Source organism: Trichomycterus rosablanca, chromosome 18 (genome assembly GCF_030014385.1).
Source record: "Trichomycterus rosablanca isolate fTriRos1 chromosome 18, fTriRos1.hap1, whole genome shotgun sequence".
Classification (NCBI taxonomy): Eukaryota; Metazoa; Chordata; class Actinopteri; order Siluriformes; family Trichomycteridae; genus Trichomycterus; species Trichomycterus rosablanca.
The window spans coordinates 24,779,148-24,795,042 of NC_086005.1; the positions used below are offsets into that span (position 1 = coordinate 24,779,148).

Here is a 15,895-nt window from a genome sequence, read left to right on the forward strand (position 1 = left end):
GCTCGCTCGCTCGCCCTTACACTCACGCCTGCTTTCACCTGCTGTGTGTGTGAGAGTGTGTAATATCAGTAAGGAGAGAGCAGCGTGAGTCACTCTGCTCTCTATCATCTTCTTCTCTCTCCTGCGCGGGGCCGCTGCTGATGCTGGCGATTACGCCAGGCTGTTTACTCATAATTCATACGGAGGGATTGCGCCCCGATCCACTATGCTCGCCTCCATCTGGTACGCCAAGAAGCTGGGACGCAGGCTTGTGCAGAATGCCAGGAAAGGCAAAATGCATAAGGTAGGAATGAGGGTGATATTATATTTTTACGTGCATGTCTCTGGAGGACTTTGGTTTGAAACTGATTCAGATTTGCTGTATCATGCGTTCAGTATGTTTAGCTAAAATGAGGATTATGGGTACAAGGCTTTGAGTTATAATCTTGGATTTAGTTCGACTCAGTCTGATTGCCTTAAGGATTGTAGAGGGAATGGTGAGGCTTAAGAGAATCAACGTCTGGTGTTCGAATCAGTTCTTGAGTATTTTATTAAGCTGGGTGAAATGCTTTAGATTTTATACCAGGCTTATAAAGAGGTTTATCAGAATCCCTAATACCACATATCTTCTCTGTTTCTTTCCCTCTTGTAAAAAGTGTACCATTCTGCATCATCTCAATGAACAATAGGTCAGACCACTGGGCAATATAAAACTCATAGTCATGTATCAGAAGTAAGCTGACAGACTTCTTTAAAACTCTTCACTTCTAGCTGGTTGGTAGAAGGCTGGGATTAGAACACATGGTCAGCTATGATTCAGTGAAAATAACAAAACTGTAAAGCTGTGTTTTAAACCCTCAACCTTTAACTCATTTGACTACCTATAATTAAGATCTATATTTGATGAATAACATTGTCTAGGGTCACTTGATCTGTATTGGCATCAAGAAACTCTGATCAAACTTAGCCTAGCCTGCCTGAACCCGGATCTCAGTTGTGCTGGATCTCAAAACATGATTGGATATGTCTGAATGGGAATGGCTGAAGCCCTGAGATGGATTGGCACCAGGCTCCTCCTGCCTTGTGTCCAGTGTTTCCCGGTGGAACCGGACCCACTGTAACCAGGCAGACCAGGATAAAGTGGTTAATGTAAATGAAATACAGTTGCTAAAGCAGATAATTAAATCCAGACTGACTTCAGTTGTGACTGAATACAATCCTAGTAATGAAGGGTTAAGGTCCATGCCCAGGGGCCAATGGTGGCAACTTGACAGTAGTGGTGCTTAATCCAAAGTCCTTCAGGGACCTGCCAAGCCAGCGCTGCCCATTTTTTGTTTGTAAAATACCCTCTGTTAACAGCCACCATAGTGTTTTTGGACTTTTTGTTAACTGAAAGCAGAAAAGCCAAGCAAAAATGAAAAACACACACAACTCATTAATATAATTCCTTCTAATGTAATCACTAATGCACTAACGCAGGCCGTAATGAGAATTACACTACTGACCGGACGTCAACAATTAGTCATCCGTGATTAATACAGTTGTACTTTGTTTATTCTGGCTAATGAGTATTATCAAACCGAGTAATAACATTCGCTTCTAATGGACGAGGCCCAATAAGTACGCAGATGGTTCACTGATTTATTACATCACAGCTTTTCTGGGAAGCATGAAGACGGTTCTGCTGCAGGGTAAATCAGATTTACAGACAGTAGTAATGTGCTTATTTTAATGTTTCTTATTTATCTTCTGCATGTCAAAAGCTCATTCACAGGGACTTGTTATATGGACCTTCAGTATCATTAGATATAGCCTAATAAAAAACAGATTATGATGTAGTAACTGAACTTCAGGGCTGAACAGACCTCAAGTGAGTAGCCTGATGCAAGTCCAGAATGTTCTACAGCCCAGCATTGCAGCTTTTTATAATATAAAAGTCATATATAAAAGTTCATTTGTTTCATTTAATTTCTCTTTAGCTATTTTTTTTTAATTGTATTTTAATATTGTAAATGCCCATCACTGTCAAGCTATCACTGTTAGACCCTTAAGCAAACCAGTCAATGCTTAGATTTACATTTACATTTTCAGCATTTAGCAGACGCTTTTATCCAAAGCGACTTACACAATGAGCGGAACACGATGAGCAATTGAGGGTTAAGGGCCTTGCTCAGGGACCCAACAGTGGCAACTTGGTGGTGGCAGGACTTGAACCGGCAACCTTCTGTTTATTAGTCCAGTACCTTAACCACTGAGCTATCACTGGCCCCTATTGTACAAGATTGTATTTGGGCACAATTTTAAACACAATTTTTAAACACAATTTTTTTTTTGGATCAATAGTGTTTGCTAAATGCTTAACATGTATAAATAAATAGTATAAGCAGAATCAAATGAGCAACTTTCTCGGATTGGCATCATACAGCGTGGTTAGTATTGGCAGGTAGGTTCTCAGGGAGTATGGCTGGAGCCTGGTGCCAATTTTGGTTATAGCCACATAGTTTCTGCATCAATAAATTGAAGCCATTGACCCGGGTTGCCGGATGCACATATTAACTCTTTGCGCTATCAATGGCTATTGGGACTAAGAAAATCTAAGTGGTTTTTGATAACTCTCCATAGGCAATTACTGAATAGGAAAAGGGTTTCTCTTATAAACCTAACACACATGGCATGTGGCGGGTAGTGTTGATGCCGGGCTAACTTTTTATGGAAAAATGTGATTTTTATGCTTAATATTACCTAAAGTGTTAGTAGTAGGCTGTTTTGTGCATTATATCCTCAGTTATATTGTGCTTAAAGTACAGACATAAGCAACATGTCAGTCGTTAAGCCGTAAAATGTTGTAAGCACAAAAGGGGCAAATATTACCACAGAATGGAGGTTTCAAAGTCCAACACCCAAGTGTTAGAACAGTGATGTGACTAGAGTAATATAAAAGAAGGGCCACAGGTCTGTCCATTGTTCTTCAGCTTACATACTGCTGTAAGAACCCACAATTTTGTTATAATAAATCTGCTTTAATCCAGTCTGTGGGTACCGTTTGACTTCTTTTGCATTCTTACCCTCCTTTCTTGGATCGACAAAATGAGGCCACATTAATTGGTTACTTGTCTGCTATGTACAAGGACCAATGATCACCTGAATGTGTCATTTTTTCTTACTCATTTAGCCAGTGAATGTTTTAGATAGATAGATAGATAGATAGATAGATAGATAGATAGACAGACAGACAGACAGACAGACAGACAGACAGACAGACAGACAGATAAATAGTGACACAAACAAAAAAATAAACACTGATGGAGCTATTGGAGAGGCTGCCGCTTGCGACGGAATCTAGTGTTTAATTTGTCGATGTTGTACATTTTATTCTTTATATCTTTTGTATGTGGAATGAGCTATTTCCATTTTGCCTATACAACGGATTTTGTAATCACAAATAATACGAAGCAGCATTTCTGCTTCTGCTCTTTAGCCAGTACAGCATCTGGAAATGGAAATGTCAATTTACTCAGACTAAATGGATCCTTATTTGATTGTAGAGTGTGTTGTGGGTAGGTGAGATGCAGCGTGTCACGGTAATGTATCATGTTGATTATGCAAGCCGGGTCCAGGGTGTTTGTGTGTGTGTGTGTGTGTGTGTGTGTGTGTGTGTGTGTGTGTGAAAGAGAGCGGTCTTGCTTGGTTCACTTGATCACTTTCTTAGCAACAGCAACAGGCTTCAAATCCCCATCAACAGGTCTCTTTTTCCTGAATTCATACAAATACATGAAGCACAAAAGAAAATCCTTGCTCATGTGTGTGCTTGAAATTGATTATTCTTTGTTAAAACACCTTGGTACTTGCTGCCTAGCAACCTGAAACTTAGGTAAAGTAATCAGTCATTTTAGCCCTTCACACATACACTCCCACTCATCCGCACTTTTATACACCCAAGGGTTGGTAAGAGGGTTGAGGTTTAAGAGTCACGGGCCGCTGCTGTATTCACCCACGCAAGGAAGAAAGGAAGGAAGAATACCCGCAGGGCTTTGACCAGACATTTACATTTACATTTTCGGCATTTAGCAGACGTTCTTATCCAGAGTGACTTACAGATGTGCTTCCATAGTAAACATTACCTTACTGTAGTTTAAGTAAACTCACTGCTCACTGCTTTCCAGTTGTAGCAAATGATGTCTGTGTAGACGTCTGGCTGATAGTGCCTCTGAGATTCAAATCCAGTGGGCAATATTCAAGCAGTTAGTGCAACTTGTTCACAGCCGACCTTAATAGTTGAATGTAAACCTAGAACATGAGGCTCCGTCTCAAAGACGAAAATTCTCGTCCGTGTTTTGACCCCCTATCCTCTGCGTCCACAGAATTTGTTGTTAGTTTTCCAAACTCAGTTACCTGAGTCATGTTTTTAGCTGCTTTAGACTTCGACATCTTGGACATTTTGACTAAGCGATTGCTAACTGAATTGGATTGATAGGATTGCTAGGACCGCCTCATAATGCAAATTAACCAGTAAATGTGTGGCACTTGAATGCTACACGAATGAAAAATGACTAAACACATTTCATGTTGAATTAGGTAGGGCCCATCAAGATGTTTCTCTCAGAGAGAGATTGGAGCTAATAGCTGCTCTTTGATTAGGTTCTGGCACTAGTCCACATCATGCATCATCATTTATGTATCAGTAAAGCTGGATATAAGAGTGTTGGTTTGACCCTTCTCACATCATGGTGCTGTTTGCAGAATAGTAAACACTTGCTTCTCTTTCAGCTGTTTAGGAGCCAGGCTGTTATGTACTCGAGTGTGAAAGGTTACTAATGCATGGAGTAAAAATAAAACTGTGGGTAGATTTAGAAGTTTCCGTCCATTAGATTCTAGCAGTGTGTTTGTGCTTCGAGTTTGAGAAGATGTGAAGATCACTCAGGGTTCCTCACTGTCAGTGTTAATAAGTTACACAATTTGGCTAAAAGTATATGAACACCTCTTTGAATTAGTGAGTTTGGGTGTTGTAGCCATACACTTTGCTAACAGTAGTATAAAATCTAATTATATAAAAGAAATTATATACATATACAAAGCCAGGTCCTTGAAGACAGGATGTGATTAATTTGGTGTAAAGAAACTTGAGTCCATTGGAACACTAGTTGCCATCTCTTCTCTTGCAACGTAAGTGTCTGACCTCACAACTACTCATTCGACTGATTGGGCAAATATTCCAAAGTGCACACTCTTGTGGCAAAGCTTCCCAGTAGAGTGAAGGCTGTTATAGTCACAAAGCAGTGTGTATGTGTGTGTGTCCATCATTTTGGAATGGGATGATTAACAAACTCATAGTCGGGTGTCCACATAATTCAATTATTCATCGTCTGTTTTACCACAGGGATAAACAGGGTTTCATGGTCTCGGTGGGTACAATTCACTTGGCCAAATGCTGGAACCAATTTGGACAGGTTGCCAGTCCATCACAGGGGAAACCCCCCCCCCCCCACACACACACACACACACACACTTAGGGCAATTTTGTATCTCCAATTAACCTCACTGCATGTCTTTGGACTGTGGGAGGAGCCCATGCTGATACTGAGAGATGACAGTGCTACCCACCGAGCCACATAATGTTTGGCCATATAGTGTTTGTTGACTGAATACGATGAGCTTTGGAATTAAGGAACCAATGCATTGTTCTACAGATCCATAAACACATTATAATATAATATAAGAAAAACTCCACATTTCATATTTTAAGCAGATTTAAAAAGTCACAGCTGTAGGATTCTGAGTGAGTTTAAGCCATACGTCTTATATGTCTGCCTTCTCCTATCATCATTTGTCTCCACCAGACCTGGAAGCAAAGCACAGACTTCCTTAATTAGTTTTGAGTAAAAGGATTTATTTAACAAAGCTATCTCTGACCGACTTTCCTAGGTTCATCCAGTAATGTGTCTCCTCTTCAGGACTGTAAAATGAGCTCTGCATTTACTAAATGATGCAGGTTTTTTATGATGAATGAGTACAGTTAGCAATTTGGCAGTAAAAGTGCTCCTGAGTTTTGCACTTACCACAGACAGGTAAGAAAGTGCTGACAGTGTGTGTGGATGATATAAACTTTATTCTACAACAAATCAATATTAAGAAACTGAAGCCCTACAGGTGTAATGTAATAAACGACTGTAGTGTCAAGTAAAAACACATCAGCAAAAATCTGCAACAAAATACAACAACAGATCATGTCTGTCAGAATGATTTCAAACTTAGATTTAAGTTTTTGATTAAAAAAATAAATAAATTATAGGTGCTCGGGTGGCACGGCACTCATATACACTAGCCCAGTAGTCCCCAACCACCGGACCATGGGCCGCACAGAAAGAATAAATAATTAGAGATTGCTACAAGAGCAATTAAACTTTCTTGTTATTGTTATGCAACGTCTTGTTGCATTGAAAAAAGCTCAGGGTTTCCACTGATTTTCCATACTATAGTTATTCTTTTTTAAAATCCTCCCGCCCCCGCCGGTCCGTGAAATCATACCATATATGAAACCGGTCTGTGGTGCAAAAAAAGGTTGGGGACTACTGCACTAGGCCACCACTGCTGAGTTCCAGGTTTGAATCACAGTGGTGCTATCGGCTGGCCGGGCACCTACACAGACATGATTGACTGTCTGATGGAGTGGCTTTGCACCAGGATAAAGCATAAAGTGCATTATAGAAATGAAATAAAATATTTGGCAAATTTTAGCACTGACCATAAGCTAATGGGAGATTAATATAGAGTTGTCATCCCTTCTCTGGCTACAGTAGCCTTCACGCTTCTAGGCATTCCACAATATTTTGGAGTGTGTCTATTGGAATTTTTGACCTTTCAGTTTAAAGAGTGTTTGTGATCCCAAAAGTGTTATTATTTATTTATTTACTAGGATTTTAACGTCATGTTTTACACACTTGGTTACATTCATGACAGAAATGGTAGTTACTCGATACACAAGATTCATCAGGACCTTCTTGCTGTGAGACGACAGTGCTATCCACTGAGCCACCGTGCCGCCCTCCCAAAAGTGTTCAGTAGCCTCTGTTATTGTTATTGTGTATTGAACATAATGTGCTAAAGGACGAATTATTGGGAAGGGGCGGTGACTGAGTGGGTGTGGCATGTAAACAAAACACAGAGTCCATGTATAGCGCTGTCTGGAGAATTGACACCAATACTGTTGCAATTAGTTTTATTTGTTTACCAGTTAAATCTGATTAGGCAGTTAAGTGAGTAACTAAGGGTGATATATGTGTTGGATAATAAAGTGAAACAAGGACGGTAGTTTACCTTGTTGAATTTGTAAAACAAAAGTGCTGCAGAAACTGAATGCTAGGTTTTTTTGTTTGTTTGTTTTTTGATAAATGTGTGTGTTACGATTTGACAGTAAACGACACTTTTCCTCTGAATGAAGGACAGTCAGGCTGGCGTAGTTTAACACCATTACGAAAGAGGACAAGGTGCATAGACAATTTCCGGCAGTTTTTAGAATTAATTACTAAATTAAATAAATTAATTATCAGACAACTGCAGGGCAAAAAAAGGCTGCAGACATTTCTCAATAATCCCACTATTGATTTTTTTAATTAAATTGGAGAGGGATGAAAGCGTTCGCCTACTTTATCACTATATAGACATTGATTTATGTGCATAATATTTCAGAAAGCTTCTTAGGATAGTAACGTAATGCTGGAATAGAAATATGATAGTGTTACAAAAGCTTCCAGCACCTCACCCTGATTCCCTTTCATTTTCACATGCACTTTTTATCCTGCAGGTTTATCAAGGATTAAAATGATGTAGCTGCATCAACTTTTCTGCGTCAAGATTAAAATCTCAATATTGCTTATCTCATTCATTCAAAGCTGTTTCATTAATTTAACAGTAGCCATTTCCCACTGCAGTGGACAGTGACAATGTGACAGTCTGGAAGTGTAAAAGCAGAAGAATTTTCTGAAAGAGAACGGAACAGAACATGTTTTATGCAGTGATGCACAAACTTCTCCACTAGAGCTGGTTGTGCTTTATTGTCTAGCTGTCAGGAGAGCTGGTAATTGACATCCACTGCCATGCGACTCCTGATTGACTGATATGACCCTTAGCAGAGGAAGCTGGCCCAGCTGTCCTTCACTGACAAGCACATCTTGGACAAATGTGTACCTAGAGACGTCCAGCCATGCACTGAGCCAAATCTAAATCCCAGCAGGACAGCCCACACTGCTGTCCGAGCCACTTAGGAGCATTAAGGTAATGATTACTCTTTTGGATGAGCTGGCAGGAGTAACGAGAACAGCTGAGGCATTACTTTAGTCAAAATTTTGGCAGCACTTTTTTTGATCCCTGTCCCTGTGTACTTATGCGTTATCTCGTTTGCTCTTACACTTTACTGCTAATAAAAGGGATTTAACCCTTAAAGAGTTATTGAACCCTCTTCTGTGTGAATATGTTTTAAACATTGAGTGTGTTGGGGTGATGTACATTCTTCCTTATGTAAAAAAATTTTTTTTAAACCTGCCTTTAAAGCTTGTATTTTTTCTTATATATAGGCTGTCACCTGACTGCTTGGTATCCAAGTGTTAGATTGAAATCACAATGCAGTGCTGATTATTTTATTTATTTATTTATTTATTTTTTATGTCCAACACAGTCATGGACAATTTTGTATCTCCAATTCACCTCACTTGCACGTCTTTGGACTGTGGGAGGAAATCTACACAGACACGGGGAGAACATGCAAACTTCACATAGAAAGGACCCCATTCGCTCCACCTTGGAATCAAACCCAGGACCTTCTTGCTGTGAGGTGACAGTGCTACCCACCCCTGATTAAGGTTTCTCAGTCCAGCCTTTGCCTCTTAAAACATGTCATTATATCAAGTAGGAATTACATTAATTAATTCATTCATTCATTGAATGTTTTACCACTGCTTAATCCTGGTCATAGTGGGTCGGATTCATTGGAAGGCAGGACACACCCTGGACAGGTCACCAGTCTATCACAGAGCACACACACACACACTCTCTCTTAGGGCAATTTTTAGTATATCCAACTGGCTTGACTGCATGTTTTTAGACTTAAACACACACAGACACAGGGAGAACATGCAAACTTCACAAAATAAGGACCCTGGCACTCATCCAGGAATTCACACCCACAAATTATAAGTTCTGTTTCAGTGCACCTAAATATATTTGAACAGAAACCTTTACAGCTTTACTTTAGGATGATTTATTGTTATGTTGAACATTAACATGCTGCTTGCTTTTAACCTTTAATAGTGAATTTAATGCTTAGAGATTAGTCATTAACAAGCTTACTGACCTGCTGCACTGAGACTTTAATGAAAGTGGTTTAAAAACACTCGGTGTTGCAATAACAATGACATAAAATGGTTCAGAACTGACTAACAGGTTCAGGGTGTTGGTAAACTGTGTAGTGTTGGAGGGCACTCGAAGGTTCTAATCTAGGGAATAGCAGCACCATGTGTACAAGAGTAGGAGTTTTGTCAAGAGTAGGTGTTCTGAATTATTTAATGCAAAGTGTGTGTGTGTAGTCCTTGCACTTCAGTCAGTGTGGCAGTGTGTGGGCATTTTAGCATTTACAGCCTCGCTCATTTTCCTTCGTGAGTCAAGGGCACAGGGCTCTAATGAATGCCAAGTAGTCCACAGTTTATCATGGTATTACTGAGTATAATCAGTTATATTGATCAGAAGGTGTTGATTTATTATCTGTATCAGTGCAGCTTTTAAAAGCACTGGCTGAAAGGTATTCTCAACAACTCTGCTGCACCTGATACACTCATACCAGTATAACAAATTACCATGTCAATACTAGTGTAGTGTTATTGCAATGCCTGGAATGGTCTGCAACAGAAATACAGTGGTACCTTGAAACTCGACGTCAATTGGTTCTGAGACTGGCTTTGAGTTTAAAAGACGTTGAGTTTCAGGGTATTTTTTCCCATAAGGATGTATGGGAAACCTGTTAATGCATTCCATGGTCCTATTTTAGGCTAATGTAAAGTAATGGGGTTGTTTTTGACACTGAAAATAACACAAATTTAATATAAAAAACACTGAAATACAATTGAAAACAGAGTTTTCGAGTTTTGGGACGCCAAGGTACAAGGTACCACTGTATCTGGTCAATGGGGTTTTATGATGGTTCCTTTATAATAGTACAGGGCAATTAATCTATATGGTAAGTATGCCTCTTAAAATGACCAATTCATGTATGTACAAGATAGTTGAACATAATAAAGTGTAAAGTCTGTGTATATTTAGTGAAGTTCCGAAAGCTAATGAATGAATGTTTAGAAAAGTCCCCAGTCTGATTGGTTGGCCTTCAGGCTGGTTGGTAGCCTCCTCAAACGTTGTTTAAATGCTGAAAAGATTGTAATTTTGGTGTAGATATAATAAAGAAAAAAACTTCTTTACATGAGGTTACCATTTTTTTTTGTTAGTCATGCAAGTTACGATATTTTTGGCATGTGATGAGGCTCCCACATGACGACATTGAAGCTGGCATTATGACAGGACTTGTGGTAGGACTCAGAAGATGAGGAAGGCCAAGAATAAGCTGGACTGACAAGATCGCGGCGTGAATTGCATTATCAGGCGACACGAGACAGAGGGCATTAGAGAAAACTGAGCCGTCTGAGCGGCCAACCATGACAAGGGGTTAGCTTTCACCACCTTGTTTTTCTTACACAGTCAAATTATGCCTGTTCTACAGTGTATTTTTATATTAGAAATAGCTGTGTAATGACAGAGCTGGGAAAAATGCCATTAATGAACTACGTGTACAGAAAGCTGCTTTTATAATAATTAATCCATAACCTTCTTTATTCCACTATACTGATTTTTGACAGTGGTAGCCTAGTGGGTAGAGTTTTGAACTATCAATTGAAAGGTTGAGAGTTCAAATCCCAGCTCTGCTTTGTAGCCACTGTTGGACCCTTGAGCAAAGCCTTTAACCCTTTCGGCTCCAGGGGTGCCGGACAATGGCAGACTCTGCGCTCTGACCCCAGCTTCCAAACAAGCTGGGATATGTAAAGAAACATTTTCGTTGTACTGTACACATGTATATGTATATATGAAATAGTCCACTTTTTAAAGCTCTTTTTTAAATGACCAGATCTAACCGTGTCCTTTTAAACGCCTGGCATTGTGACTAAGTTAGCTAGGAAGTGAAAGGCTTCATTAGCATGGTTTAATGAACATCCTGAGACAGGAACTCTGCTTCTCAGTATCTGCATTTATCCTCCCTCTTTCCCCGTATTTGTGAACAAGGCTTGTGAAATTTTAATTAGGTTTGACCAATCTCTGCATGTCTGATTGCCCACGGACCCGTCTTTTGTTCAATAATAGGCTCCGTGGGATCTTATTTAGCCGAGATGAAATATTTTTTTGATGTTCTGCCGGTGTTCAAATTAATTGACAGCATTTGGCTTGATATTTGCCTATTGAAGTTAATTCACTCAGAAATAACCCCAACCTCTGTTAGTAAAAAATCATTATTTAAAAACCTGGCCGCTTCGTTTACTCAATAATTGGTGAGCCGAATTGCGGTGAGGTTTTATAATTCAGTAGGGATGAGCTGTCTGGCCTTGACAGGTGATTGCGAGCAGCGGTGGCGTTTTGTTAAATGAGATTTAAGAGCAGAGGGTGACTCCCCCCGGGTTGCTCTCTCACTCATGATGCTGTCTGCTTATAGACAGGCTGCCAGAACCCATATTCACTGATGCCCCCTTCACACACTGCCCCTCATCTTCCCCAAAGCTGAGCAGCTCACTGACAGCTCGAGTCACAGGCTCGAGTCGCTCAAAACACACGTCCATACACACAGTTCTGGTGATAAAGTTCAGCTGTATTGAGCAAGGCTTATATTATACGAGGGATCTTCAAAACGTTTCCACACTTTTATATTTGGGTTGGAGATGATGAGGGTGGGAGGAGTAGTTATTGTTTGTGTCTGGAGATGCTTATAATCCGGATTTAGCGGCATCTGATTTACTCCTTTTTGGACGCTCAAAGAAGCTTTAAGGGGAAGAAGATTTTCATGTGATGATGATGTGTGCTCAAACAAAAAAAAATTTGCTGATGGCATTAAAAAGTTAATACAACACTGGGAAAAATGCATCACAAAGAAAGGTGACTGTAGAAAAGTGATGTCATTTGTTTTTGAAATTCTCAATAAATCGAGTTAAAAAACTTTTTGAAAAACCCTTGTACTTTGGAGTACTAGTGCAAAGGGTCTGAATACTTTTCTTAAAATATGTGTATAATAGATAAGATTATATAATCAGGAAAATCTACACCTGTATTTCTTACTTAGTCTTACTAGCTGATGCTGGGTTTTTAACTAGTCAAACCATGTATTTCCCCAATCTGTTACTATATATGGGAGAAAATATTGTATATATGTGATTTCATACACCTGTTAGCCATGGGTGTCACTAAAACACCTCAACTTAATAATTTAATAGGGTGTCCACATTCTTTTGGCGCATACCCATATGCTCACCTGGTGATTTAAAGATTTAGAGGGGGCTTGTAATGTTTTCCTCTTTGTGTATGTCTATGAACATTACACTGATACGCTGGTCCATATCTGCCTCCCCTCCTTGTGTTCAGATCTCAAGAAACAGCAGCTGTGGGACCGAGCAGCATTTGGTCTTAAGTGGATTTCTGAACGAGATTAGGAGGGGGTTGAGGCTGAGGGGCAACTTTGCGCACCTGCTCAGTTCCACCTGTTTCCTCTTCCCGTCTGTTCCTTATCTCTCTGATGCTTACGTGTCAAATCCCGGCTTCAGTGATGCTGTTTATCTGATAAATCGCCACATCTCTGCGTGCTCGCTCTCTTCTGCAAATTATGCAAATCACCATTCATGCTTTGACAGTTCATCAGAGCTTTTAAATGTTATGATGTTCAAAGATCTTTTGATAATGTTTAGTTCAGTCTGAGCACCGTCCTGATCTTTGTTTTGAAGTGGGGATGAGTTATTTTTATTATTCATGCCGGTAGATGTTGTGAGGATTATTGGTGTTCGGGAGGCAACAGTTTTGTTATTCTTCAATACAAAATGCACGTTTATTATTACAGTCATTAACATACCCTACATCCAACTCTATATTAATAAAGTTTTTGTAAAATGTATTAAAATATATTCACTTTAGATTAAAAGTTTATGTTACTTATGGTAATTTGAGTTATTTGGGTTTTAAGATGTTAATAAAATCCCTCATGAAGGGTACCAATTTGCACATGCAGTCCACAAAACTCAATTAAAAAGTTGGGTCAGTTTTTAAAATGCTAACAGAAATAGTCATTTGTAAATTTTATTTGATCTGTATTAAATTTAAAACAGTATGAAACACATTATACATTATTTCATTTTGATATCCCAGCTTGTTTCTGGAAGGTGGGGTCAGAGTGCAGGGTCAGCCATTGTAAAGTGCTCCTGGAGCAAACAAGGTTAAGGGCCTTGCTCAATGGCCCAACAGTGGCTGCATGGCAGAGCTGGTATTTAAACCTTACAGTTGGTAGCCCAAAGCTCTACCTACTAGGCTACCACTGTCCCATATCATCATCATACATCATCTTTCATTAATAATCGTTTAAGGACTAAAGACACAAATTGGTGTAGTGTAAAGGCAAATGGACATTTGGACACTTTATTGAGTGGTATCTTTTGGGATTTGTTTTTAGATCGTTTAATGTCCTGTAGATGGTAAAATACCTAAAACTATTTGCAATATCTTGTTAAGTAACCTTGTTCTTAAACTGTTGGATTATGAGCTGACACATTTGCAAAAGTGGCAAAGTGGCAGGCCTTAAAGTTGTCTATAGCAGTGGTCCTCAACCACCAGATCATTTATTACCGGGCCACACAGAAAGACTACAATGAAGCAATGAAAACGCTTCTTCCATTTCCAACATCCTATCTTTGTGAAGTGGGATTTACTGCAGTAAATAGTGAGTAGGCCGCATGTGGTGTTATGGTGTGGGGAATGATTTCTTGACTTACAGGGCTCCCCTATAGTAATTACCCATCATATAAATTCCATAGCCTGTAATTATATTGGTGCTGACCAAGTGCAGCCCTTAATGGCTATGATTTGCCCTACTAATAATGGCAACAATTATCCTAATAATGCACCATTAAACAAATGGTTTCATGACCATGACAAAAAGTTTAGTTTACTTTAATAACCTCTAAGGTCAAAAAATCTGAATCCAGTTGAGTACAACAGGATCTAACAAATTTACAGCATTTATCTCATGCAGTTGAGTTCACATGGAGCAAACTATGTAAGGATCTGTTCCAACAGCTACTGTGGCTTTCTAAGAGCAAATTGGGTTCTACCCAGTATTACTATGGTATTCCAAAAAAAAAGAAAAGTGGTGTTTGGTGAGAGCCGAGCTCATCTATAATAGATAAATCCTCACACAGCTCACAGGCAGCAGGACTCTAGTATTGTCAGTAGGTTAGTAAAAAAAAAGGAAGTCCACCTCGGTTCACAGTGGTGTATATGGGCCGCTGCCTCTCTGCTATTGTGTATACCGGGCACGAAGAAGCTAGCTTTCTTCATCTGCTCATCCTCATCGCCTGTGCAAACCCAGGGGAGGGTGAAGAAGTAACTAAGTAAAAATAATGAAAGGAAGCGAAGAGAAAGAGCCGGAACGGGTCTTATCTGTTGCCGACCAGGGACAGGATAATCACACAGAGCACAATGGGCTAATACCGTCCAATCAGAAGCTTTGTCTGAGTGATCCAGCAGGTTCATTTGAAAACTTTCATGGTGACAGCAGTATTGCATCGACTGAGTGTTAAGAAAGGGAACAAAAAAGTGTTTGAGACTTGAGACTTGAGCCAGACAGTCTCATCTGCACTATATGGCCAACGATATGTGGTCATTCATGCTAATTACTGTGTTCAGGTGGTTCAGTAACATCAATTCCTCAAATTATATAAATAAAATGACGTGCTTTTATCTGTGTAGCAACAGTTTGGGGAAGGTTCTTTTCTGTTCCAGCATAAGTTTGCTCCTGTGCGTAATAGGACCATAAAAACATAATATAGTTTGGAGTGAGGAACCTCCAGTTTGGATGAATTAGAACGCTGATTGCATTCTTATCTGACATCAGTGGTAGACTTCAAAAATGAGACAAATTCCCACAAAGAGTCCTACATTTTGTGGAAACCTATTACAAAAGAGTGGAATGTGTTAGGCCAAGTCTATATTAATGACTATGGTTTGGAATTCCATGTCCAATCAGCTCATGGTGAGGTGTCCACATACAGTTATAGACAAGCTTTAGCTACAACGATATTTGGTGGGTAGAACTGTCACCTCACAGCAAGAAGATCCTGGGTTCAGTTCCCAAGTGGAGCAGTCTGGGGCCTTTATGTGTGGAGTTTGCATGTTCTCGCCATGTCTCCATGGGTTTCCTCCGGGAGCTCCGGTTTCCTCCCACAGTCCAAAGATGTGCAAGTGAGGTGAATTGGAGATACCAAATTGTCCATGACTGTGTTTGACATTAAACTTGAACTGATGAATCTTGTGTAACCACTAACTGCTGTTGTTGTGCTGAATGCTGTAATCACAGGTACAGCATCTTCAGCCGAGCTATTCTCAGAGTTTTACTTTCCCTTCATACTTTGTCTGGTCTGTCAGATGATCCGGTGTTAAAAATGGCTGCTCTTTCTCTCTCTGTATTACTGCGTGGTCCACTCCGCAAGTCTATCGATCAGCTCTAATCCGGTTGTGGCCGAACACCGTTTTTAGCAGCGCTAATTATTTGCTGTGTGATTTACATGACAGGTCAGGTCCATTCTGATCTAATCCGATTTAGCTCTGACACTATGACCCCGTTTCCCCTGCGCGT

At 39.8% G+C, this 15,895-nt stretch overlaps 1 protein-coding gene across 9 annotated transcripts in view; it reads left to right on the top strand.

Annotated features, from left to right (window-relative positions):
- The window catches only part of dlg2 (discs, large homolog 2 (Drosophila)), a 147,608-nt gene that overhangs the window by 67,219 nt on the left and 64,494 nt on the right, over nucleotides 1-15,895 (top strand). Inside the window, exon 1 of one of the 9 annotated variants that reach the window (XM_063014496.1) lies at nucleotides 206-283. The exons of the other annotated variants lie outside the window; for them this stretch is intronic. Within the exon in view, the coding sequence (XP_062870566.1) occupies nucleotides 206-283 (78 nt within the window). Of the gene's footprint in view, nucleotides 1-205; nucleotides 284-15,895 lie in introns of those variants that run through there. 9 annotated transcript variants of the gene reach the window in all.